The 26,655-nt window shown below is 45.8% G+C and overlaps 2 protein-coding genes across 2 annotated transcripts in view; one reads left to right on the top strand and one right to left on the bottom strand.

Moving 5' to 3' along the window:
• LOC114685273 (liprin-beta-2-like) overlaps positions 1 to 16,373 on the top strand; it is a 162,284-nt gene extending 145,911 nt beyond the window's left edge. The window contains 13 exon segments of the mRNA XM_037204360.1: positions 7,388 to 7,538; positions 7,789 to 7,806; positions 7,808 to 7,901; positions 8,126 to 8,214; positions 8,521 to 8,643; positions 9,943 to 10,068; positions 11,132 to 11,263; positions 11,266 to 11,307; positions 11,309 to 11,323; positions 12,319 to 12,495; positions 14,515 to 14,580; positions 15,936 to 15,970; positions 15,972 to 16,373. Of these exon segments, the coding sequence (XP_037060255.1) occupies positions 7,388 to 7,538; positions 7,789 to 7,806; positions 7,808 to 7,901; positions 8,126 to 8,214; positions 8,521 to 8,643; positions 9,943 to 10,068; positions 11,132 to 11,263; positions 11,266 to 11,307; positions 11,309 to 11,323; positions 12,319 to 12,495; positions 14,515 to 14,580; positions 15,936 to 15,970; positions 15,972 to 16,005 (1,102 nt within the window). The 3' untranslated portion in view covers positions 16,006 to 16,373.
• Positions 16,374 to 18,428: 2,055 nt separating this feature from the next.
• Positions 18,429 to 25,768, bottom strand: LOC114685274 (NADH-cytochrome b5 reductase 2-like; the record flags this gene model as incomplete). The annotated part of the gene is given in 10 exon segments (XM_028859857.2): positions 18,429 to 18,791; positions 18,794 to 18,847; positions 19,650 to 19,749; positions 20,865 to 20,950; positions 21,764 to 21,847; positions 22,401 to 22,505; positions 22,508 to 22,529; positions 23,219 to 23,325; positions 25,436 to 25,508; positions 25,694 to 25,768. Coding segments are annotated over 10 exon segments (822 nt in total), but the record flags the coding sequence as incomplete, so codon positions are not given.
• Between the last annotated feature and the right edge of the window lie 887 nt (positions 25,769 to 26,655).

Here is a 26,655-nt window from a genome sequence, read left to right as displayed (position 1 = left end):
ACATGACAAAAAGCAACTTGAGAAAGGAGCTCATTCTGGCTTACTGCCGAGCATGATGGGGAAGGCATGGTGGCAGGAGCTTGAGGTGGCTGCTCACATCTTCAGCCAGGAAGCAGAAAGAGATGAGCTGAATGCTGATGCTCAGCTAACTCCCTCTTTTTATCCAGCTGGGACCCAGCTGATGGAATGATGCTACCTAAAGTTAGGGTGGGTCTTACTCCTCTATTAACCCAACCAGACTCTCTCACGGAAGTGTCCAGAGATTTGTCTTCTAGGTGATAACAGATCCTGTCAAGTTGACAATATTAGCCATCAGAAAGGCTATTAATGGCTATGCTCCACTGTCACTCATTCTCGGTTATGCCTTTCACATTGAACTGTGAAGCTCCTGTGAAGCCAATAAGAACAGATTCTGGAATCCCAAAGCTTAGTTGTTATCTTTGCTTAACCACCCATAACTGCAAGCTACATGCTGTTATATGACATCTGCCCCTCTACTCCCACTTGTGAAATGGGGATGGAAAATAAGTATTAAAATTTTTGTGAGAATTATGTGAGCTACTGCACATCTCATCCAGGCATCAGCCACACGGCCACTCAAGGGTTAATATCCACATGGCCACTCAAGGGTCAATATCCTCTTGTCTTTGGAGAGTCTTGGGAAGCAGCCTGCATCTGCCAGTATTCCTCATAACTGCTTTGTAGCAAACTGTACTGAAGGGTGGTAACTTAAGGGGGCTGCTAATGTGTGAGTGGCATGGGCATCAAACTGCTGGGTTTCGCATGACTGTCCCATCATGCCCTGTTGTTGTTTGTTTTTGCTCTTTTTGGGGACCCACCACCCGCTCCCAAATAAATCACACACATGGAGGCTTATTCTTAATTATGAATGCCTGGCCTTAGCTTGGCTTGTTGCTTGCCAGCTTTCCTTAACTTAAATTATCCTGTTTAACTTTTTCCTCACTCAGGGCTTCTACCTTTCTCTTTCTTCTGTAAATCTTGCTCTGTGGCTTGTTGTGTAGCTGGGTGGCTGGCCCCTGGACTCCTCCTCTTCTCTGGCTACTTCTTTCTTCCATAATTAGATATTGTTATTTATTTCTGGATTTTCAGAGATGAGAAAGTAAAGGTACAGAAAGCTTCAGTGCTGTGTCTTTAAGGATTGAGTATAGCAAGGGAATCCTTGAACCAGAGTGGAAGAACATTTATAAGACCAGCAGGCATTTCCCTAGCCTCTTGGCTGTGCTCCTGTCACTTCAGGGCCTGGGTAGCAATGTTAGAAACTCCTTTTGCCTAAGGAAGGAGCTGCCCTGCAGGGGCTGATTTGCTGGAATGTCTTTGTGCTTTGTCGACCATGATGTAGGGTTGAAGAATGAGGAGGTCCTGGTGAGCTTGCTTTGTTTATCTTTATAATGCCTATGGTAACAATGCCTATGAAAAGAAAGACTGTTATTACCCTTAAGGAGAATGTAATTACGTGCCAATGCCCTCTGCCATGTAATTTGTGGATATTTAATGCATAATCTTTTACAAGAAGTTGCCAGTAAGTTGGGGAAAGCGCTTGAGTCCTGAGAGCTCCCAGCACCAATTCTTTTTCAATGAAAATTAATGTATTTTGTAAAAATTTGACAATGTTTTATAGAAAATTTCAGGTCATGAAAAAACAACAACAAAAAAATGTTACTGATTTTTATCCCATGACACACTGTATACAGAGTCTATTGCCACCATAGCCTTACTGAAATTTTCATTTAAGTTTTTTCTGTTTAATTTTTCTGCTCTTACAGACCTTTTCAAGCTTACAGTTTTTGTCAATTTAATTTTCACATTTTTTGGTTTAGTTTTTGAATTTTCTGTATTGTGTGCCAGTTTTCATTAATATCTTTATTATTGTTTTCTGTCCACTCTCTGCATATTGAGGTTAAGCCATGTCTGGTAATTATGGATGAGATAGGGGCTTATACCAGAATTTTACTTTTGTTAGTGAGATTCAATAAATGAAAAGTTTGTATTTATATATAATGAGGTTCATTGATTTCCTTGTTTTTGTTTGGGGACAGAGTTTAGTCAGATAGCCAGGCTGGTCTGGAATTGAAGATGCCCCTGTCTCAGCTCCAAGTGTTGGGATTACAGGCTTGTGTTAGCACACACAGCAACTTTTCTTTTGGCTTTCATTATCTTGTTTGAATTTTTCTCACAATATTTAAAAGCTGTATTTAAATGATTTACTTGGGATTCATTTGAGCATGTGAGTTTAGTGTGAATTTTTGTTTTGTTTCCTCCTCAAGAAAAGGGCAGTGAAGTGTCATGTGTTAAGGCAGACAGTTTCTGGAGCCATATGCTGGATCCCATTTGTATCAGTTACTTTTCTGTTGTGGATAAAACATCATGACCAAGGCAATGTACAGAAGGAAGGGTTTCATTTGGCTGAAGGTTCTGGAGGGTGAGAGTCCATCGGGGTAGGAAATTGTGGCAGGCATGGCAGGAGGAACAGCCCAAGCAAGAAGTGGAGAAAGCTTACCATCCCCAGCCACACACTTCCCTTCTGCAAGCCTGTGCCTCCTAAGCCTACCCAAAAGAGCACACAAACTGGGACCAAGTATTCAAATCTGCACCTGGGTGGCAAATTCTCAATTTGTGTGTGTGGGGGGGGAGGGGGGTTACATTCTCCTTCAAACCACCATACCATCTGTGGAGGTTTGCCAAGTTGCCCTTCAGGACTTTGACGTTATGAGACATCTCTAAGCAGATGCTCCCTACCCCAGACATATTTAATTGCCTTTTCCTTCCCATACTTACTGTCAGAGTCAGATTCATTCAAAAGGTAGAGAATCAATTAGAGAGGAGCAATCAGAGTGTTGAGCCAGGTGCTTTGAAACTGTTTAAACATTACTGACTGTTCTTACTCACACTTTCTCTAGTTGTAACTCTGAACTATCCCTTGCACTGGATAATAACAGAAGAGCTAGCTATTTTGTATCAGAATTTTACCTTTGTTAGTGATACTTTTTTTTTTTGGAGCTGAGGATCGAACCCAGGCTTTGTGCTTGCTAGGCAAGCACTCTACCACTGAGCTCAATCCCAACCCTTAGTGATACTTTTATAAGTGAAAATTTTCTACTTATATATAATGAGGTTCATGTGACTTGTTTTTGTTTGGGAACAGAGTTTAGTCAGATAGGCAGGCTGGTCTCAAAATTCAGATGCTCCTGCCTCAGCCTCCTAATTGGGAACTGGTTAAAGGAACGCTGAGTTGGAGAGCACTTACTTTGTACTTACTAGGCTGAGCATATGTGGCCCAAGGTACCTCATGTTGTGTTTTGGTTTGGCTTAGTTAGTCTTCCCTGGTTACTCTTACTCCCTGTTGGCTAGTTGCCCAGCATGCTAATATGAGGAGCAAATCAGAGGTCACACCCTAGTAGGAATATGCCCATGGTGAATATGTACAAAACAGAATCCAGTCTGGAAACTGCTTACAGTCATCAGACATGCACAGTCTCAGCAGGAGGTTTGGTTCTCTTGATGTTTAGTCAAAACAGAAATCCCCTGCTGTCAGGAATGTGCTTGCTAATAAAGTACACAATTGTGAATGAGCCTGTGCTCTCCTCAGCCTTGGGAATGACACATTTGATCATCTCAGTTACATTGCTTTGCTGCAGCTTGGAAAGGTGTTTTGAGCATGACAATGTGGTTTGGCATCTTTTCTCTTCTCAGAATGATTTTTCTAGTGTGCTCAGCCATGGCCCTGGCAGAGCGGATGGGAGATCCTGCCTCTGAAAGATGGCAGGTCTGGGTCTGATTCTGCAGAGTGGAGAGATGTACAGAGTGAGTGGGAAGATCCTGAAGATAAAGGCCCCTATATCCTGATTGCCTTGAAAAGGCCACAGAACAGGAATTTTCCAATTATAATCTCAGGAGCACTTAACTTCCCTCTTTCAGAACAGAAATGTCCCTCTGATACATAGAATGTTTTCCTCAGTTTCCAGAAATAAAAAAGTGAATAAAACAAAAACCTATACACATGTGAAGCAAAAGTGATAAAGTGAACATTGATATCGAGAGAAATTCTCATGTTAAGAAACCAGCATAGGGCTGAGGGTGTGGTTCAGCCAGTAACAGGTCTGCTGTGCAAGCGTGAGGACTTGAATTGAGATCCCCAGCACCCTCATAGAAGCCAAGTGTGGTGGCACATGTCTGTCTGTAACCCTAGTGCTGGAGGGAGGGGAATAGAGATACACAGATCCTTGGAGCTTGGTGGCCAGCCAGTCTAACCAGTTGGTGAGCTCAGGATTCTGTGAGAGGCCCTGACTCAAAATGTAAGGTAATAAGTATACAGTGCATACACATGTATATGCCCACACATGAGTACAGGCACACATAAAAAGAGTCAAGTTAGGCTGGAGAGATGGCTCAGAGGTTAAGAGCACTGCTTGCTCTTCCAGGGGTCCTGAGTTCAATTCCCAGCAACCACATGGTGGCTCACAACCATCTGTAATCAGATCTGGTGCCCTCTTCTGGCCTGTGGGGATATGTAGAGACAGAACACATAATAAATAAATAAATCTTTAAAAAAAAAAAAAAAAAGAGTCAAGTTAAAAAGCTGGGTATGGTGGCTGTGTTATATGCAAGAATTCAAGGCCAGTATGAACCACAGGATGAGGCCTTATTTCTAAATACTGAAATAAAACAAAGCAATTATAAGCCAAAATGCAGAAACCATCAAGAGCAGTAAAGGCAAGAGATAGACTTCATACAGAAGTGAAGATGTATATTAATATAAAGTGAGACACATGAACTCACTGTAAAAAGGGTGTCATTTCTTACTTATTTTACATACTGTACTGACATCAATAAAGACAGCATAAATCTGATGCCCCTGCTGCAAGGACGTAGACATAACTGTTAAGGGTCTTGTCAACTCAGAGTCTAAGATTGGCCACCACACTGTAAACCTGAGCTGTGTAGTGTTACCATTCATGTGTTAACTTAATAGAAACGTTGTGAATGCCACCAGTGGTTCTGAAAATGCACATGACAGTGCCAGTTGTAAATTGTGGAGCTGATTCTGTTTTATTAGTTCTTATAATGAAATGAGGGCTGGTGATGTAGCTCTATTGTAGAGTGCTTGCCTAGCGTGTATAAAGGCCTGAGTTCTATCCCCAGCACTGCATAAATAGGCATGGTGGTGCACACCTATAATCCAGCAGTCCTGAGTTGGAGCAGGCAGAAGGATCAGATGTTCAGGTCATCCTTAAATATATTGAGTCTGAGGTCAGTATAAGCTGCATTAGACCTGTCTCAAAAAAAAAAAAATAGATAAGCATCAGAAAGTAGAGTGAATGAAGTTCTATATCTTAAAAAGTATTACAGAGCTATGGGTATATGAAGAGTGGTCAGAGTATACACCTTAAATGTGAGAGTGAAAAGTACTACAGAGCTATATTTCAGAATTCATTTAAAATTTTTGAATTTTGTGGCAGATTTCATTATGTTAAATTTGTAATTTTTTTTTTTTTTTTTGGTTTTTCGAGACAGGGTTTCTCTATGTAGCTTTGCGCTCTTTCTGGAACTCACTTGGTAGCCCAGGCTGGCCTCGAACTCACAGAGATCCGCCTGCTCTGCCTCCGAGTGCTGGATTAAAGGAGTACGCCACCACCACCCGGCTAAATTTGTAATTTTTTACAATGTTTTCTCATTCCAAGTAATCCCTAATTCTATATTCAAATTTTATATTTTCTATTCAGAGGATGCCCCGATTTGTACAAATTCTAGTCTTATAAAACCTGAGTCCAGCCGGGCGGTGGTGGCGCACGCCTTTAATCTCAGCACTTGGGAGGCAGAGGCAGGCGGATCTCTGTGAGTTCGAGGCCAGCCTGGGCTACAGAGTGAGTTTCCAGAAAGGCGCAAAGCTACACAGAGAAACCCTGTCTCGAAAAAAAATAAATAAAAAAAATAAAAAAAAAAAACCTGAGTCTGTACCTATTTGAGCCCTGCTGAAAGCTAAGCTCTAGGCTAGGAGTGTTCAGTATCTATCCCAGTATTGATTCTAGAGTGCTGGCTTCTTTCTGGTCCTTTAAGGAATTCTCTGTTTAAGGACAGCTTAGCCAGGTATTCAAAAAGTTCTTAAAACCATTCCTTCGTGGTAGGGGGGGCAGCTGGCTCTAGGTATCCAGGACTTCTGTGTCTACCAGTTCAATGAGGCTGGACAATGTAGGTAGTCCTACAACAGTTGCATAGACTCACTGTACTGAATCTGCATAGACTCTTTTCTTGTCACTCCCTAACGATAAAATGTAACATTTTCACATGCCCTTTGTGTCACATTAGGTGCTGCAAGTAATCCAGGTATTATTTAAAAGTATTGGGAGGATGTGTGTAAGTTCTATATAACATAAACACTACATTTTATATTTGGGGATGGAGTATGGTACCATGGAGAACTGTTCTTTGCTAGAAGGGAATATCTCTGAATAACTAGTCTTCTAGATCCATAAATCACCATTTATATTTAAAACCGAATATGAAATTTTTTTGTCTGCCCTTTTCCATGACTCGGTTGGGATTTCAATTCTGCCATTACATTCACACTTCAAATGAAAAATTGATGTCCTTAAGAATGGATGGTTTTTAATACCTAGTTGTCCTGTCTAGGAACATGACCTAGCTCTTTATTTATTCATGTCTTCTTTTATGTGGCTCTGTTGAGTATTGCAGCACCATCACCCCACTGAACCTCCATCTCAGCCAGAGAGTGTCCACCCTCCTTAAGGCAGCTCCTAGAGAGGTTATGATTCTAGTTGGTTTGATAGGGATGTTTTTCATTGTTTTAATAAAAGCTATAGTATAAGCTGTATTGCTTTTATTTGTTCTTACCTGAGTAATCTCTCAGATTGATGTTATGAATAAGCACTGATAGTCAGATATGTACATGTATGCATTTCTGTTGATTATAAGGGAAATGCCTCTAGTATTTCATTAATAAATAAGGTATTCACTGTTATAAGTTAGAAGAGCTTTGGCTTGTGTTTTCCCTCTTTTTGTGTTAGAGAACAGGTTGTCTTTTCCTAGTCTCCCAAGCATTTCCCAGAGTGTTGAGTCTTACAGACAAAATGATTTGATCATAAGGTGTTCATTGTGCATTTCTGGACCTGTGCGCAATAAACAGTTCCCTGGGGATCATGGAGGCTAACCCATACTCAGAAAAGCTGCAGTTGAAACATAAAACCTGTTATTAAGGTGGCTCTAGAGCCTTACAAACATGGGTGGGTTGTGCTAGAATGCCATTCACCTTGTTGGTTCTTTTTTAAAAAAGAGTTTTTATCTGAGGCTTTGTGCTATGCTAAGCCCCAGGTTCCTTATAACAGAAGCATGCTCTTCTTCTGCTTCCCAGTGATGCCAATGCCCCTTTTGCCCAGTGGAACACAGAACGTGTATGTGCGTGGCTAGAGGATTTCGGCCTAGCTCAGTATGTGATTTTTGCCAGACAGTGGGTGACATCTGGCCATACACTACTTACAGCTACCCCTCAGGACATGGAGAAGGTAAGGGCTGAGCATGAGAAGCTGACAGTGCATGGGGACTAGTGCATGTGTAGGTGATGGCTTCCATCTACTCCATATACACAGAGGGTGTACCGGGAAGGCCTAGATTCCCTACTGCTATAGATTAACATCCCAGGGCACTGTGCCAAGATCAACCACCACCCTCAATCTTTGTATCCTGATTTGACATCCTCCGAGGATCAAGTTGTCTGCCAAAACTTGACATGTGGTCTTCATCTTTTGCTTTCAGGAGCTAGGGATTAAACACCCCTCTCCATAGGAAGAAGCTGGTTTTAGCAGTGAAAGCTATCAACGCCAAGCAAGAGGAGAAGTCCGCATTGCTAGACCACATTTGGGTGACACGTAAGGACAAGTGTATATTTATTAAGAATGTTTCTGGCCATTCTGAAGGGCAAAAGAATTTCCCATTGAATATATGCCCCAAAGATGGCAGCATTTTTATGAAAGATGGGTGGATTCGTAATGCTTTGGGATAAAACAAGGGCCTCAGAGTGGTCATTCGTTGCTTTTCCCCTTGGCACCCACATTGTCTGTTCTCATAGATCCTAACACATCTGTTTTTGTAGGGTGGCTTGATGATATTGGCTTACCCCAATACAAAGACCAATTTCATGAATCGAGAGTTGATGGGCGAATGCTGCAATACCTAACTGTGGTGAGGATTTTCCCTTCAGTATTTCTGTTGTTGTATTGAGCATTCAGTCCAGGTGTCCCCATGGTAGTCATTTAAACTTGGTTCTCCTCCCTTCCTCATATTCTTAAGGTCCTAAAATAGTATCACTATTACATAAGGCATGCCAAATGCCAAAGTACAGACCATGGAGGTAAGTGAAGATGTTGAGATGTCTCTGAGCACCTTTCTGAGATGTGGAAGGTGTGTCTGTGTTTGGTCAGGAAAGAATTGCTGGACTCTTGTGTCACCTTAGAAACTAGCTTGTCAACCAGAACCTTTCTCTTCCAGAATGATCTACTCTTCTTAAAAGTCACCAGCCAATTACATCATCTCAGCATCAAATGTGCTATTCATGTGCTACATGTCAATAAGTTCAACCCCCACTGTCTGCACAGGAGGCCTGCTGATGAGGTGAGTGAGTGTACTAGTTGTCCAGGAGGCCCTGAGTCAGGAAACCTGAAATATCCTGTGTGAGAAAATGAGGATGGCATCATCATAGAATGCACAATGGTGCTTAAGATTCTGGTACCTGTAAGTCCCCTATTGCCTATACTTTGTGTCTAATGGTATTGTCACTGAACTGCTGATCCCCCACCCTCACTCAGGGTAGTTAGCCAAATTATCATAATGGTCCAGTGATTTGTTATGACATAAAACATGGGGAAAAGGAAAGACAGTAAGGAAACATGGTGTCAGAGGAGGCAGAGGAAGCAAGGTCCAGGGGATCAGAGAGCACAGGGTTACAAAAGTACTAAACAGTTCAGAGTGTGTTACTCTTCTTGCTGGTGCAAGATTAACTAGCCTTCAAGCTAGGCTAGACATATAGGATCTTACTAGAGGGGAACTAATATCAACAAATGCAAAGGACCACATATGGGTAATACACATAATAATGTTCTATAAACTTCAGGACTTCCCTTTGGGCCCCAAACTGAAGGTCTGTGGATCACATAACAGACCTCCTCTGTGATGGGTAACTGGCCTGACTCTAGTTCCTTAGGGATTTAAAATGCCTACCTTTGCTTTGTGTCCTCTTACTTCCTTGCTATTTAACAAATAAATCTTGCAAGCCTTCTTCATGAGTGCTGAGTCTTTTGAAGCCCACAAGGCCATGTGAAAACATATAAACATTACTGTATTTTATAAAGATTGATTTTATTTGTGTGTGTGTATATGTCACATATATGTGGGTGCTCACAGAGCCCAGAAGAGGGTGTCTGATCTCTTGGGGCTAGAATTATAGATGGTTGTGAGCCACCTGGCTTGGGTGCTGAACCTGGGTCCTCTAGAAGAACAGTAAGCACCTACAGCTTCAATATCTTAGTGTGGATTTCCTTAAAAGATTTGCCCATGCCAGGGAGTACTTTTGCCTAGAAAACACTTGGCTCATAATTGGATCTTTAAAATTCTGTTGGATCACTGAATTAAAAACCTATATGTCTTTATGTATTTCTGCCAAAATTAGCCAGAAGATTAGGGCATAACACGATAATGGAGTCAGATATTTAAGTATAAACATTGCAGCAAGATTCACTAAGATCTTAATTCTTTAGAACTGGGCAGGCTCTCAGGCAAGTGGCCTGGTTGGCTGGGGTTGCTAGGCCTAAGAACCTGCTGCTCTGGTGAAGCATCTGAGACAAGACTCTTGAGAGGTGCTGACCCCACACAGGACAACATGGAGCCTAATTTCTCCACTCTCCTCTATTACAGAGTAACCTTTCTGCTTCAGAAGTTGTGCAGTGGTCCAACCACAGGGTAATGGAGTGGCTGCGATCTGTGGACCTGGCAGAGTATGCACCCAACCTTCGAGGGAGTGGCGTCCATGGCGGCCTCATTGTGAGTGGCTCTGGGGCTAGCCCACATGCCTTGGTGTGAACTGGGGCATTCCCAAACCACCTTTCTGTCCTGGTTTTGTTTCTGTTGCTGTATTAAAAATACCCTGACAAGAAGCAACATAAGGGAGAAGGGGTTTATTTTAGCTGGACTACCGGCTTCAGTCCATCACTCCAGGGCAGTCGAAGTAGCAGGAGCTCAAGATAGCTAGTCACATGACATCTGCAGTTCAGAGGAGAGGGTGAACACATGAATACTTCTGCTCAGTTCCTTTCTTAACTTTTACACCACCCGGAAGCTAGCTCATGAAATGGTACCATCCACGTTCAGGATAGGTCTTCCCACCTCAGGTCTCGCATGCAGGCCAACCTGTTCTAGGCATCCCTCCTTGAGACTCTCCCCAGGTGACTCTACTGTGTCAAGTTGATGACTAAAGCTAAGCCTAATACTTTGTAGGGGCAGGGCAGTCTAGTAAAAAAAAAAAAAAATGAGGTACTTCATGTGAACCATTTTACAGAATTTGAAATCTCAAAGTATTCTGGTTGAGCATTACTGTACCTTACAGAAAGAACCAAGATGCTTCTGCACGAACTTCCTCAGCTTCAGTCCAGAGGGTTCCAGTTAGTCTGGTGATTGCATTAGATCAGTCCTGAACAAGGCAACTCCACCTGTTCCAGAGGAACACGGGGCTGGGGAAGTGAGGGGGAGGTCACCATAAACGCAATTTCCTGATTGCCATGATATGATCTTATCACTACCTAGCTCTGTCAAGTGTCAAGGCCAGAAGGGAAGTGTGGAGGTGTGGCCTAGATGCCATCAGAGAAGACTGGAAAAGAGCCTTATCACAGAGGCCCATTCCCTGCTAGCCTGTGAAGATGAGGTTGTCTGTCAACAAGTGTGCTAGTCTGCTCAAAGCCAGGCCTTGTGCCGGGGAGACAGAGTGGGTGGGACACAGAACACAGCTTACATTCCAGAGGTACCCAAGGCCCAGGGAACAAGTTCTTGCTGTCCCTCTAGGGCCCTCTACAATGGTCACTGTCTAAGTTTGTCTGTGTTTTCTTCTTAGATCCTAGAGCCACGCTTCACTGGAGACACCCTGGCTATGCTTCTTAATATCCCCCCACAGAAGACGCTCCTCAGGCGCCATCTGACCACCAAGTTCAACGCCCTGATTGGTCCTGAGGCCGAACAGGAAAAAGCGAGAATAAAATGGCCTCACCAGCTTACACACCTCTGACCACCAACAGCCAAAGTGCGGGTGAGCTGTCAGAGCCTTTGTGGGTGGGTCCCTGTGGCCTGCCTTCTGAGCCTTATGTTTGGCAACTGTTAGTTCAGTGCCTGGACCCAAACCAATGAGTGCAGCCCTATATGAGGAGCATGCTTGGTTTTTGCTGTCTGTTCCTGAGGTCTGCTTGTCTTAGTAGATCCATTCCCTTCTTGGCCTAAGTCCCAGAAAAGAGCACAGGTTTCTGTACACAGGAAACATGTACAAGAAGTAGCTCTTCTTGAGAAGCTGTTCTCTACTCGAGTTCTGCCAAGCAGATGAGTGCTGGGTTCCCTTCAGACAGGCCCATCTGTGTGCCACAATGCCCTGGGGTCTTGCCATCTTGCTAGCACTGGGAGTGCTCCCGTAGCAGCTGGTCCTGCTTATTGTGTTCTATGATGAAGCCACCATACAGCTGACCTAGTATCATCCAAGCACTTGTCTCATTCTCTGGTCTCTGCATTTTACAAAGTCCAGCTTGAGTCACACCATCCTCAGTCGGAATGAAACTAAACGCAGGTCCACAGATAACTCCAGAGGCCTAGCTGAACTCTTCCTGAGCAATCTTCGGTGCCTGTGGCCTAGCCACGCCTCCTATTCACATTCCACTCTCTAAGGATGTAGGATAGGTAGTATGTCTTCGGGAGTCCAGCAGAAGCAGTGTAAGGTCAGACAAGTCCCCTGTGCTTGACCTCAAGTGCAGACAGTAGCTTTCCAGGGAACCCCTCTGTCCATCTTGGGAAATAGGAAGTCACTTTGCAGGGGGCAGCAGTCCTGAGTTTGGGGCACAGCCTTGGAAGAGCATCTCTCGGTGTTCAAGGTTATTCATCTGTCAGCCTTGCTTCAGCAGAAAACATGTCATCAAGAACTCTGCTTCCCACAAGCACTTTCATTTCTTTCCTCCTGAGCTAGCTCCCAAATATATTGTCAGTCACATCTGCACACTGACCTGGGAGCTCCTTTTCATCATCTTGTATTTGCTGTTTCAGCCCAGGAAACTCGGATTTTCACATTTTGGAAACATGAGAAAAAAGAAGTTTGACGAGTCTACGGATTACATTTGCCCCATGGAGCCTGGCGACGTGACTAATGACAGCCACAGGGTCTACGGTGTCTACAGGGGCCTCAGTCCCCTTGATAACCATGAACTAGATGGGCTGGACCAGGTGGGACAGATAAGCTGATGCCCTGCTGACTGCCTTCTTTGTGCACGGAGAGCTTGCAGTAACACCGTGTGTCGCCATATAACTGCACTTCACCTCCATCCTTGTGCATTTGTGTACCTTTGGGTTGGTCTGTCTACACCCCTTCAGGATGGCCAGGATATGCAGTTACACGGCTACAGAAGGGACAGACTTTGGGGACTATAGCCAAATGTGGACTGAGGGGAAATCACCTGAAGATATTTGTACATGTTGAGTAATTCTTAATATCCATATTTCAGCTGGAAACATGTGAGCAGAGGGAGGCCCAGAGATGCTGGGCAACCCCAAGAGGCTCAGCTCTCCACACTGCCCCTATGCTCCAGCTGAGGGAAGAATCCAAGTGCCTTAGGCCTGTGGGCCATAGAGTCTTAGCTGAGATCAAAGCAACAACAGAGGGTATTGTAGGCCATGATGATAACATAATTTGATTGTACCTTACTATGGGTGGCCATTTCTTTCTGGTAATAAAAACAGTATTTATGTAGAAAGCATGAAACATCTTTAATTTTGTTGGGGGAAGAGAGCCCGGCATGGCTGGGGGTAGAGTGATAACAACTACACCAATTAAGGGCCAATAGCTTAGGATTCAACCAAGGGAGTGGAGCATCTGTTAGAGGAGTCTGTGGCCCTGTTACCTTGCTTCATTTCCCTCTGTGATGCTTAGAAGCAGCTTGGGTGTCATGCACACCCTGGCTAGAGTCACATCTGTCACACAGACCCTAGGTGGTTTTTGTTTCAGCAGCATGAGCCTCAGAGTAAAGGGTGGGGAGGTGACTAGGCAGCCTTTCTGTCAAGACTCTGCTTTTCCCATCTTACCCACTTTTTGTCTCCCGGAAGAGCAGAAACAGAGCTGCTCTCTTGCTTTAGACACTGACTAGCTGGTAATGGGCCCGCCAGATGGGCTGTGTCTGGCCAGAGACTGACCAGGGAAAGATGTGTACTCTGCCAGTCTGAGCTCCTGCTCAGGAAATTCCAGTTTGGGCCTGGCCAGCATTTGACTCCTGGGTCCACTGGGCTTCCTCCACAGAAGAATAACAGCAGTGTTACAAATATCTGGAAGTGAGGGCAGGGCCACTGGCCCATTATGGCATTCTGATTCTGCCTCAGGTACAGGCAATGCTTAACATTTGGCTCTTAATATACACAGAAGACTCAGCCATGGTCTGTTATCCAAGACTGCCACGTCCCCTGAAGTCTAGCTAGTGAGAGAAGTGGGCACAAGCTTGCCAGGTGGCAATACTAGTGTTTGGTTCTGGTACCCAGGGCCACTGAATGGCCAATGCTGTTGTAGAGCAGCTCAGGCCAGGTTTTGTGCCCTGTTGGTCATGTCCTAGTGAGGAACTGCATGTACCTGTTTTCAGACCTTGCATGGAATTGTATTGCTGTTGAATCTCTGTGTGGCCTCTTGCAACTCCCGTCCCCTTAGTGGACCTGAGTTTTCCCTGCTACAAGGGTTGCCCTTGATGCCTCCAAGTCTGCAGCATCCAGATAAGGAAGACCGAGTAAGCCAGCAGTGCCCAAGGAGAAGGAAAGCAAGAAAAGGAGGCTCCTGTGCCATGAAGAGGCAGCAGCCTCCTGATGATGTCCTTAGACCACAGCTTTGATATCTGGGGGTCCTGTGCCTAGAAATCATCCTCTGTCCAGTAGTAATTTGGAGGCTTTCATCCCTGAGAAGTAGCTGGACCACTGGACATGTGCAGAAGGCTGCTTCTGACACGTTCTGCCTGTGCCCTGCTTCTCCACACAGAGTGCTGATGCTGAGTGTGGCTTCAGCAGAGCATGTACATACAGTGCAGGAACTGAAACTGCATGTATCTCACCAGCTGTCACTCCTTGGGCCTCGAGCACACCATGCCCACGCTCCAGGGAAGAATGTCCTGGAGAGGGCAGACCTGAGTAGAAGGGGCTTTGCATGCTGCTGTCCCTGCAAAGCATAGGCTTCATTCCTGTGTGCTGATCAGGTTGCTGCCCATTTTACAGATGGTACCTTCTGAAGTCACCGTGACACAAATAGGGCTCCTCTCCCAAGACATCCACCGCCTCACGGTAAGATTCCAACCACCTTCCTTGCAGCATGGCTAGTGAAGCCCAGTAAGCTTGGTGGGTGATATTCATCATGGCCACAGGACAGGAAAGGATGATGCTTGATAGTGGGTCAGAGCCTGAGCCAGCCCTGAGGCACACAGCAGCTGAAAGGCCTCCTCCATTGGCCCGTTGCTGGGCTCTGAGCCACCACAGGGCATTGGAGGCTCACAGGCCTTTCATCAGAGTCAGCCTGAATATACAAGGTGCTGGATCCTTTCCCTGGTCTCAGATCTGGTAATGATATAATGGTGCTCAAGAAGTTCTGGGTCAACTGTCCAGCCAGATCAAAGTGCTGGCTCACCTCTAGCCCAGTGACTAATGTCCTGCCTTCTTGGCACAGGAGAAACATGCATTCCTACCACTCCTCTGATATCATGAATATGTTCTGCAAGCTGGGAGAGCCTGCCATGCCCAGGAATACTAATCAGTCCATGGCGAGGCAACTTGGTCCCAAGGAAAGAAGAACAGATTTTTTGGGGTGGGGGTGGGTGTAGGAGTGGTTCAAGTCATTGCCTTTTTTTTTTTTTTTTTTTTTTTTTTTCCCCGAGACAGGGTTTCTCTGTGTAGCTTTGCGCCTTTCCTGGAACTCACTTGGTAGCCCAGGCTGGCCTCGAACTCACAGAGATCCGCCTGGCTCTGCCTCCCGAGTGCTGGGATTAAAGGCGTGCGCCACCACCGCCCGGCCCAAGTCATTGCCTTTTACTAGCTCTAGGAGCCTAGGTATGCCATTGTCCCTCTGAGACTGGCTTTAGTTATCTGTAAAGCAGGGATAATGATAGCCCTCTTGTAAACCACATGAGAAGACCAGAAATACCAACAAATGCCCCCCGCTCCCCCTGGTTAAAAAACTGCCTAAAGGCAGGATGGAAGAGTCTCTTATATCTAAGCAAGACTACGTCAATGCAACAGGCTTTGTCCCTTGGCTCATACAGGGAAATGTCTCTGTACAGTCTTGGATGTGATCTCCAACAAACCTTTGCTGGTCTTGAAATAGTAAGTTTACCTCTAAGATGAAAGGCTTAGTTTTATCTTGTGTATATGTATGTCCTGGTGGTGGGGATTTAACCTAGGACATTATGCAAGCAAAGCAAGTACTTGTGTACTTGTGTACACCAAGCTTCACCCCCACCCATTTTTACCTTAACATTACTGTCTGTTCAGCACTCAATGCGCAGACTCCCTGGGACATCATAGCTTTGCAGGTCAGTGGTGTGGATATGGGCCACTCCCATTGTCCCTCTGTTTCTTGTGCAGACGCTGCAGGATAGCCTTGCCCTATAGACTGTTAAACTGTCCTTTGGGCTATGTTTTTACAGACTCTACTGAGCCAGGACCAACTACTGAATGACTCTCCTGGCTGTCCCTGATGCTGATGACTACAGATGACATTCTTCATGACTGAAAGAAAGCCCAGGGAGGCATGCGTGGGACCTGAATGTTTGCCTCAATGGGGAGTTGGCACAGAGCCATCTACAGAACCCAGATGTGGCTCTTTGGGGGTACCTCAGATGTAGGTGCTGGCAGGAGTAAAGGCAGAAGGATGAGACAGGTGCCCAGAGGTTCCCTGTGTACTTCAGCATCGTCAATGATCGCTTTTCACTACATGGAGCTTTTCTACCTTTTATACTTTTATATACAAACTGCAGACACTCTTGTAGAGAGGGAAGTGAGGTATTAAATGCAGAACAAAGGCAATGAGCTGTTAGTTCATAAAAGCCTCTGCTTGGAGGAAAAAAAAAAAGGTGTGCAAATTATTCTGATTGTCCTGCAGTGGCTGATTGAAGTTGCTTTGGGGATGGGGTGGGGTAGGGGATTCTCTGGGGCTACTTCATAAGAAGTATGTATTTTCACTTCCGGGAGCCTGGCCCTGACAACCAGGACTCCTGTCTCGATCCTCTAGCAGCTTCCATCCATCTGTATGTGCAGTGGGTGTCTAAGCAGAAGCGTTCCCAAAACACCAAGGTGACATGACACTTTCCCTCACCAGCCTCAAGTAGTGGCTGATCAAATACCTCCCCCTAGTGGACAGTCTTAAACACAAACTCCCCCCCTCCCCCCGCCCCCATTATACAAGCCAGTTCTGTTACCTTGATACCTCCAAGGGAGGCACCCACTAAACCCTCGTTCCCTCCCAGGCTGTGGCTGTTCCATTCCTGCTTTGTTATCTGATCACTGCCCATGACTTTCTACTGGTCCCTCACCACCTTAGTTGGTCCCTGCCAGACATTCCCCACGCCTGTCACCTTGTCACCATTCTGCTTTGAATTCGTTAGTCACAGAACGCTCACAGATGGGCATGCCAGTCCCGTTCCATCATCCCACCAGCCTTTGTTGAGTCCACTGATTTGTCTTTGCTTCACCCCGTTTATTCTTTATTCTGGTTCCAAGTCAACTCTGCCTTTGGGTGCTGTCTGCCTTTGCCGCCGAGATGTTCACAGCCCGCTTTGAGGTTATGTGCCATTTTGCCATGCACTGGTACCCTCTGCATAAACCCGCTGAGCCACTGTAGTCTGGGTGGGCTAAGTGAGTTCCAGTTGTCGGATTGCTTTTGCAATATCATCTGTACAGATGTCATTAGCGCTTTCTCCTCCAGTTAGGAAAGCCCAAATGTCTTCAGGCTTTGTCAGATGTCCCCTGGAGGGGGGAATCACCCCCTCCCAATTGAGAACCATTAGGCTGAAAAATAAGGTCAGAGTGGAAGGAAGGCCCAGGGAAGGAAAAATCCATGAGGTCGAGATGAGTCCATTGGAAAAGGCTTTGCAGCTGGGCATATGCCTGTCATCCCAGCTACTAACAGTTGGGAGGCTGAGGCAGGATGACTGTGGCTTCACAGATGACTTGAGCTACCAAGTGAGTTCAGTGTCAAGTGGGGCAATTTAGTGAATGGACGGGAGTGCTTTCCCTTGGGCTTTCCCCACAGAGTGGATCAAAGTGTGAGTGTCTCTCCCAGGCCTGCCTTGAAACTGTTTGGCCCCTGTGGATGAGCTTCAGGGGTACAGCAGAGCTCCCTGGAGCATATTCCTCTCCTCTTTTTCTTTTTGGCGCCCTCCTCACCTGTGCACATTGAGCAACAGACCCAGCAGTGAGTTCTAATACTGCTGCTCCTATGCTAGTTTTTATGAAAGGAGAACAGACTCAGAATTAAACAGACCCGGGTTTAAAGCCAACTCTGCTACCCACTGTCTGAATGACTTGGGGACATGTAACTAACTGTGTCTGTTTCCTCCTGTGTGACTTAGAGAACAAAATCTCCACAGAATCTCTGGCCTGTTCGGAAGGAAATATGAAAAGAAGTTGCAGTGGGCTTACCCACTGAAGAAGCCGAGCAGCAGTGCGTTATTCTCACTCTGAACAGCAGGTGGCGATAGCAGTCCTGTATCATGTAGGTTGGATTTGAGGCACAGCTGCTGGGTATGGTGAATTGTAAAACTTAAGTCAACCATGCCTACCTTGGCCCAGTACCAAGATGGGAGTCTGTCACCTAGAGAATGCTAAAATACAAATATTTCCCCATGTCTCCATATGCTGTACAAAATTCAGGGACTAAGGAAGGGATTCCTACTACCTACTGTGAATTTACTGCCCTTACATATAGGTTTTTAATCCTATTTGTGTCTCAAAGTGTCCCACATGGGAAGGAAGAACACAAAGGTCTTTGCCCTCTTGTGAGTCATGCCTTCAAAGTGGAGAAATGTAAAGAAGGTTCATGAGTGGTTAGTGGGAGCGATGGAACCCCATTTGGATCCTGCTGGAATTCTACCTAGGCAAGTTCTGGCTGCCCAGTCCCTACATATTCATACACTGTGAACTAAATGCAGAGCAGTGCAGTTTATTACACTAAGCCATGGAGAAAGGCATCATCCCCAGCCTCCAAGCCTGGAAGCTCAAAAACTACCTTGTCTTCCATCCTTTGAATTCTTAGGTCCACACCCAGGAGAACAGCACCATACCCAAGTGTACATGGAGAGGCACTTAGAAAATACTGTAGTTGAATAATGTGAAGGCAAACTCACTCTGAAACAGAGGAGAGGGACCCGCCAAGGAGCAGAGGAGATATTAATAGGTAAAAATCATATCCTTGGTATAGCCAAGCTGCTCCAGGCTGGGGTGAACTGCCTCCTGGATCATAGGTGGTGGACCACACACCAGGATGAGTGTGGCTTCCCCAGGGGAGGGAGGTGCTTCTTGATCATGTCAGCAGTAACAAATCCAGAGCTGTACTTCCATCCTGAAATGAAGCAAAAGCAGGGAAGATGCATGGTTCTGCATTTGCCCCTGATGCTGGAGACCAGGGTGACCTACAGAAGCTGAGAAGTCCGCACTGCTGGTTCCCACAGATAGGGGGTTCCAGCCATCTGCAGCATTGCCTCCAGATTCCAGGCTCAAGCCTTGGACTTAGACTCAGGATGATGTCTCTTTGCTCTAAGCACTGAGTTGAGTGGGGATGTTAGGTAGAGGTGGGTGAGGAAGTCATATTGGTATGGTGGGGTGTTTGTTGAGTTGGGCAGCACCGTCTGCTGGCAGCTTGAAATATGCCAAGACAGATATAGATCAAGGAAGCAGGTGATGTGCCCTGCATGATACAAGGTGCGTGGTTGTTCCTGGGTGCTAGCTGAGGGTTGCAGCAGCTGGCTGAGGCTGAGCATATGAAGACGACTGTCCAGAAGAGTTTGGTGGTGAATGGCAGAGTAGCCATGAGCAGTACAAGAGGGTAAGGGGCCAGTGGTCATATTAGGTGAAATGTGCTGACTGTGGAGGGCAGGTGTTCAAGTAGCCTGGTGGCTCAGGGTCTATACTCAGTACAATGTGGGGAGTGTAGAATTAGCACCTACCCTTGACTCCCCTTTACAACCTGCTGCACACAATCTCCTCCCATCAGATTCTTGCATGCTCTATACAGACCAAAAGCTCTAAGGCTCTTTTGGAGTAAACCTTAAAGGCAAAACAAGCAAACAAAGCCTAGAGACTAGTCTGTAGGTGTGTCACAGGGTGGAAATGGCTCAGAATAAGAGACGGTAACATGGGCATACCAACAGGAGGCCTGTCCAGGGTATACCACACGTTGAACTGGTCAAGGTGAGTTGTAGCGATTTCTTCCAGCTCCTTTCTCAACAAGATATCCTCTTCAGTCTAGAAAAGAAGCAACATTACAATGGTCCATCCAGGAACAGCCAGTATGCCCACCTAGATTGAACACGTGGGCCTGTACATTCACACCTTCATTGCCACTGTCCTAGCTTGAGAGCTTGCCAGACTCCAGGGCAGACGAGGTCCTGTTCCTCCTGCACACTACACCCTCTCTCTGTCAATATAAAGAGCTGGTGGGGCTGCAGGGTGAGGTAGAGGTACCAACAGCATATCTGCCCTCTAGCTGGAAGGACAGCTGCATAGACCCTGTGCATGCAAAAGTCTCCACTCATTTTCCTGCATGCAGGGATCAGGTCTAGCAGGCCCAACAGACACAGGCTTAGTGCAAGTTGGCCTTCCCTAAGGAGCCAGGGGAGGATGGTGCTGGTGATGTATAGAAGAAGAAGGTGGTCTGTGTTTACATGTGAGAAAAGGGGGACAAGTCGCCAAGAGAATGCCTAGGCCTGGGTCATCAAACCCTCCATGTCTCTTCTCCCAGGAATGCTACTTCTGGCATGGTTTCATAAAGTAAAAGTTATCAGGTCAGGCCCAGTTACTCATAATTATTGTTTATGACAAAATCTGGAAAGAACCTGAATGAAATTTTGGAAAAAATTTCACTTTGATTCTGATGTGACTATTTAAAATTAGTGAGAGGAAGATGCATATGTGATACTACTAAGTGTAAAAGTATATGTGATATATATGGATATATCATATATAAATACATAGTATATATTGGGGAAAAGACAAAAGATAAAAGTATTCATATTCTTCTGAATTCCTCAGAATTTCCAGCAGGAACATCCATTATTTAATATTCAGAAGACCAGAATGGGAATTAAGGAGAAAGCTCAGTGAATTAAGGAGAAAGCTCAGTGCGTGGAATGGGTCTGTAGGGAAGATGCCAGAAGTCAGCAGAAACAAACAAAACAGGCCTGGCCTCAGCTTCTTCAGCCACCAGCAGACTTTCAGAACCCACTAAGCCTCCCACAGCCCAAGGCACCCAAGCAGCATGTTTCCAGGCAGTGGGAGGGGAATGAATTCATATAGAGCCCCAACTCGGGGAACATTCCATGCTACTGTAGCAAGCTCTGGGCTGACTCTGCAGAACTGACCTGGTTGGCAAAGAGAAGGGACATCCTGGTCCCATCACTGGTGTTCTTTGTGATGTGGCGAATAAGCTGCAGCATGGGAGTAATGCCTGGAAAACAGTGGGCAGGCCAGCTTTCTACCATCTCCAATGCCTCCATTTCTGGCCTTCAGCAGATTAGCAATATCATTTAACCCCGATTCTACCATTTCCCCTTCTGTTCCCCCAAACCCAAAGTAAGGAAGAAGCTTCATTTTGGTGTTCCTTTTTAATGCAGCAGAAGGTCAAAAGCCCCCTTTCCTTTTTGAGACAGGGTTTCACATATCTCAGGCTGGCCTCAACTTACGGTGTAGCCAAGTATGCCCTTGAACTTCTGATTATCTCAAGTTCTGGGATTACAGGCATGTGCCACCAATGCCTGTTTTTATGTGGTGCTGGGGAACCCAGGGCCTCGTGTGTGCTAGGCAAATATTCTACCAACTGAGCCATATCCTCAGCCCTTTTTCTTTTTCTATTGCAAGAGGGCAAAAACATTCTGTGCGTTAGTTCTTGTCCTTGCTTGCATAGTAGAATTAATGGCCAGTAAATGTGATAGTATTATAATTGCCTGTGATGGTGCCTAACACCCTGTGGGTTATTAATCCCTGAGGGTTCATTCTCAAGGGATCTGGAGAGTCAGACTGGAACTGGATCTTCCACTATTTAGGAACCATCCAGCAAAGCCTGCCCTGCCTGGCTTCTTAGGAAAGGTTTCCCATGGCTCCTGGGAGTCACTATGATGGTTGCAGAGGAACAGGGTCAGAGTCAGTATCTGTTGCCACATTGCCACTACCATAGCTGGGGAGCAATTGCTTGTACCTCCTCTCATAGGGTCCAATGACTCCCAAATTTGAATGGTCTTAGAGGAACCCAGAAACCTCTTACCTGTTCCCCCAGCAATCATCCCCAGGTGATGAAACAGTCTGTTTTCGGGCTCACTCATTTCGTCTACTTTGACTATAAGGGAACCTAGAAACATAGAGGATGTTTATGACTTCTATAGCCTTTGGCTGGCTGCCTACAAAAGACTTCTGACTCTTAGGAGGCAAAGATCAGCTAAGGTGGTAGCATTCCAAGCCAGAGAATCAGACACAGTAGCTTCACTGGCCACCAGTGTACAGAGTGGAAACAGAGGCTAGACATCCATTGGATATCTGGGTCTTTTCTTAGGCAAGCTTGGAGCCTTGTAGAGCCTCCTCCATGACAATGGTGAATGAGTGAGTAAATGGAAAATCTGGATGAACCAATCAATGTGGAGTCCTTCCACCATTTACATCAGCAGGCACCTTTCATGTATCTGTGCCAGAGACATTCTAGATGAAGCATAAAAGCTTGTGAAATAAATATGAGCAGTGACAGAAAGTCATTATAAATGCATTCACGTGAATGAATGTGTGAAGACTTGAAGTACAAGCCCATGTGCTCCAGGGCTGAGGAAGACCACAGTAAAATCACTGCAGGAATTTCCCAGCTTTGAGAGGAATTGACCAACTGTGAGATCCCACTGAACAGCACCTGGTACCTGGCTCATGGTAGAACAGGCGCCCTGTGGGCCCTCGAAAAAGGATGGTGTCCCCAATTTCCATGTTCTCCAAGTACTGAGTCATCTTTCCCCCTTCAGGATACCTGGGTGCACATTTTTGAAGTATATCTGAAATGCAAGCACAGGTCTTTACGCTCCCAGGCCTTTGGCTATGGTTGCACACAGCTGGAAAGTACATTTGCCTTCAGAAGTCATGCAAGTGAACACTGCCATACTCACTGTGAACAGTTGTTTTAGTTTCATTTCTGTCCCCACAATAAAATACCCTAATAAAACAACTCATGGGAGAAGGGGTTTATTTTACCTTACAATTCAAGGTTAAAGTCCATCATTGCAGGGAAGTCAAGACAGGAACTTAAAGCAGCTCACCACATCACATTCAAAAAAATGTATGCATGCATGCCTAGTCATGCTCAGTTCCTTCTCTATACTTACACAGTTCAAGGTCCTCTGCCTAGGGAATGGTGTCACCCACAGTGGGCTGGGTCTTTCTACATCAATTAATATAATCAACACAATCCACCAAAGACACTTCCACAGACCAACCTGGTATAGACAGTCCCCCATTAAGACTCTTCTCAGGTGATTCTAGATTGTGTCGAGTTGGCTATTAAACTAACCACAGCAATCCTTTGAGACACTACAGGGTTAATTGTAGCATTGCTGATAAATTAGACTATTGGAAAGTGCTGTCCAGGCCATAAGTCCTCTCAGAGAAAAAGTATTACTCTCCATTCTACCACCCTAAGGATACCTGGGGGCTCCAGATAGTTGGATAAAAGGTGGGCATTATTTACCTTTATAATGAAGTCCACAAAGCCTTGATCATCATCACTAGAAACAGGAGTGTAAGCCCTGATTACCCATTGATCATTAATTTGGGCCAAGAAATGGACATAGTTACCTACAAAAAAAAAAAAAAATCAAATGTTGATAATCAAATAGAACCCAGAAATCCCCCAAGATTCACTTTGATAACATCTGCCTAGCTATGATCACACTATAACTCTTGGAGTAAGACTTAATTAAAGATGGAAATGGATACTAAAAATATCAGGAAGGAGCCAGGTGTGGTACCCATGCCTATAATCCTAGCACTTGGGCATCAGAGACAAGATTGACTTGAGTTCAAAAGTAACCTGGGCTGTAAGTTGCAGTCCAATCTATGCTAAGAGCAAGAACTTGTCTCACAAAAGAAATCAGAAAATTTTTTTTCCCATTTAAAGAAAACTACAGTCTTCACAAAGTTTTTTCTTCCTAACCTGAAGTCTGGGAGGAGTCACAAGTATCCCATCTTTGTCTCAGCATAGAACAGGGCTTAGCCTTATGGGTTCTGCAGGGTCTCAAGACCTAGACAGTTCTGTTTCAAATAAAGCAACAATATGTTCCATCCTGGCCGTTGGTTCTGCTGAGAAGCAACAGGGACATTTACACTGTGTGTTTGCCTGTCCAGAGTAGAATTCTATAGGCCTGGAGGGCTGAAGACTTAGGAGTTGAGATTGTAGCCCAATGTCAGATAATGAGCCAGATTGAAGGCCAGACTTCAAAGACCAAAGCAATTAGTACTGAGGGGAGGAGCTGCATCAAGGGATGCTAAAAGCTAGAGGCAAAAGAAGGCTCCAGGCTTCTACTTCAGGTGGAGTAGAAATTAAGTATGCCTGGAAAATTACAAATACAGCTAGAAGTGGAAACTGAGAGAGACAGAGATGAAGAGGAGGCAGAAAGGAAGGAGGGGGAGTGGGATGCTTGAGGACAGAGTGGCTAGTTCAAGATGTTAAGCAGTTTCATCTGGGTCTTGGAGGAGTTCCTGGAAGCTGAGGTGCAAACTTAATAGCCATAGCCTGATTGGACACCAGGGACACTTGACAACACAGGCCCAAAGCAGCAACTTTCTTCCAAAAGCTTACCTGAAGCTGAGAACCGAGAAGTGAGTTACTGCATCCCTATGCAGAATGGAGCTGTGTTCCTGACCCAGAGCCCTACCTATAACTATCTTCACTTCAGCTGAACTGTGAAGCATTCGCCATTTTTCTGGCATACTCTTAGAGGCCACTACATTGCCTTGTTCCACTGACCATGCTGCTTCCACTGGGGCTGAAGGGAGAGTAGCTCAGAGAAGTCTCTAGAAATTCTATTTCTCAAGTGGCTTTTGGTTTCATACTGTCCCCCAACAGGATGGTGACAGGCTAAAGTAGAGGAATAGAAAGCCCAGTGACATAGCACTCTCATGTACAGAGCAGTGAAGGCCAACAAGCTTCCTTGTGTTATAATTTCATCACCTGTCAGAGTTGCAGTCACGACTTTCTTTGAAAAGTAGGCCATCAATCAGACTGTCCACTAAGAGGCAGGCAACAAGGTTTCTCTGCCCCACACCTGTCCCTTAGGTCTTCCACCTCAGGAGAGTGGACTCATTGTCTAGAGTAGTTACTGATGAAACAAAAAATGGGACAACTCAGAATCTGAGGAGGACAGACAGGGCTAGTTTCCTTAAGTGGGTCTCAGCACCCCCTCAGATAATCCATCCATCCATTTGGGGCAGCTGCATCACTAGTCACTTGCCACAGATTTTGGGGTCTGACTATAAGGGAATATCTGCTCTTCTTACCCATGCTTAACACTATGCAGTTTCTGAACTTTCACATCCATCAGTCATTTTGCTCTCACTATACCTGAAGTAAGCTGACAGGCCTGGGAAACACTTTTCTAGATGGAAGATCAGTGAGGTTGATTGAGGCACTGGCCTTAAATTGCATGGGCAAGAGCCTTTAATGAGGTCTTAGGCCTCTGACTCTAGGCTTACTTCTTTTCAGTTCTCCTCAAGATACTAATTTTATGACAGTCAAATGGAACAATGAAGACACTGTCCTGAAGTCCTTCTGCCTATCTCCCTCCATTCATGTGATCCAGGGCTATTTCAGTGTATCCTCCATATCCCATGAGAATGAGAATCCATTTCTAATAGGAACTGAGCATCCCAAAGACCCACACCTGGATTGCCACCAAGCACTGCTCACCTACAGGGAGCCCTAAGACATGGTCCGGTGAGGGCAGTCCAAAGCGGAACCTTCGGGTGTTGTGGTTGATTTGCTAGTTAAAAAAAAAAAAAAAGAAAAGGTTCTGTTGGCTCTCTAGGAGTTTTACTGTGTGGCCCAGATCTTAGAAAGTTGATCCATTTGTCTCCGAGGTGACTGCTCATCCACCTTCCCAGCTAGCATTCTCACCCCCCTGTCCTCTTTCACCTAAACCAGGGGAAGGTTTAGGTGACCCATTACCTCCTTCTCAATCAAGGGCAGAGGGTACTTGGCTTCAGGGTCCTGTAAAGTGATGCGACCTTTCTTTTTTAAGTTTATTTTGCTTCCGGATCATGAGAATTATAGTGACGCTGACGACACCAAGGGCCAACAGCAGGGACCTGTCCTAGCAGACACAATGTGAGTACAGACCTCAGATCTCATCCTTCCTGGGCAACTCCAAGCATGGCTGGTCTTATGTCTCAAAGGACTAGCAGAGGGAAAGGTATTAACACAGAAGGCTGCCTGTGGGGACCAGAGGACGAGAGGTTAGCTGTAGGTTCAACAGGCCTCCTGGACAAGGCCTGACACCTGACCAGAGTGCTAGTCTCTTCAGGCCTTTCTTGCCCACCTGCCTCCATCCTGGCTACAGCCAACAATGGGGAGCAGTGATGACAATAATTATTTATAACAGGCCCATCTGAGAGATAGCTGTGCTTTCCTTCGTAGGTGGTTGTGGCTAACAACAAGGCTAGAGACAGGGCTTACCTCTCCTGAGACTTCCCACTCACTTCAGATGCAGCTGTAGTGGAGTCCTGAGTGCCTTTGGGACTCAGCAGCACCTTCCAGGGCTGGCAAAGGAGGCCAACACCCATCTGCCAGAGGTGTGGCCAACCTCCCCACAACGGCCCTCAACTCCGCCCCATTCCCTAACAAGGCCAGTTTGTTCACATCCGGACCTGTTCCAGAAAGGTCCGCTGTCGCCCAGCCCTCCGGCTGAAAGGCCAAGGGTTCCCACCAGCTGGGAAACCGCCTGTGAGTTCTGCTGAAGCCATCGCCTGCCGCTGCCCCCAACCTTGGATTCCTTCCTGCCTGCGCCTTTCCGGCGGAACCCACCAGGAGCGAGAAGCCCCACTAAATCCTCGATCTGACATATTCAGGCTTCTGTGTCTCGTGACTCTGGCACCGGTCCAGCCCTGAGCCTCCGCGGCTGGCCCTGTGGG

This window comes from Peromyscus leucopus, chromosome 1 (genome assembly GCF_004664715.2).
Source record: "Peromyscus leucopus breed LL Stock chromosome 1, UCI_PerLeu_2.1, whole genome shotgun sequence".
Classification (NCBI taxonomy): Eukaryota; Metazoa; Chordata; class Mammalia; order Rodentia; family Cricetidae; genus Peromyscus; species Peromyscus leucopus.
Note: the sequence above shows the minus strand (reverse complement) of the source record. Positions and strands in the feature narration are given on the sequence as shown.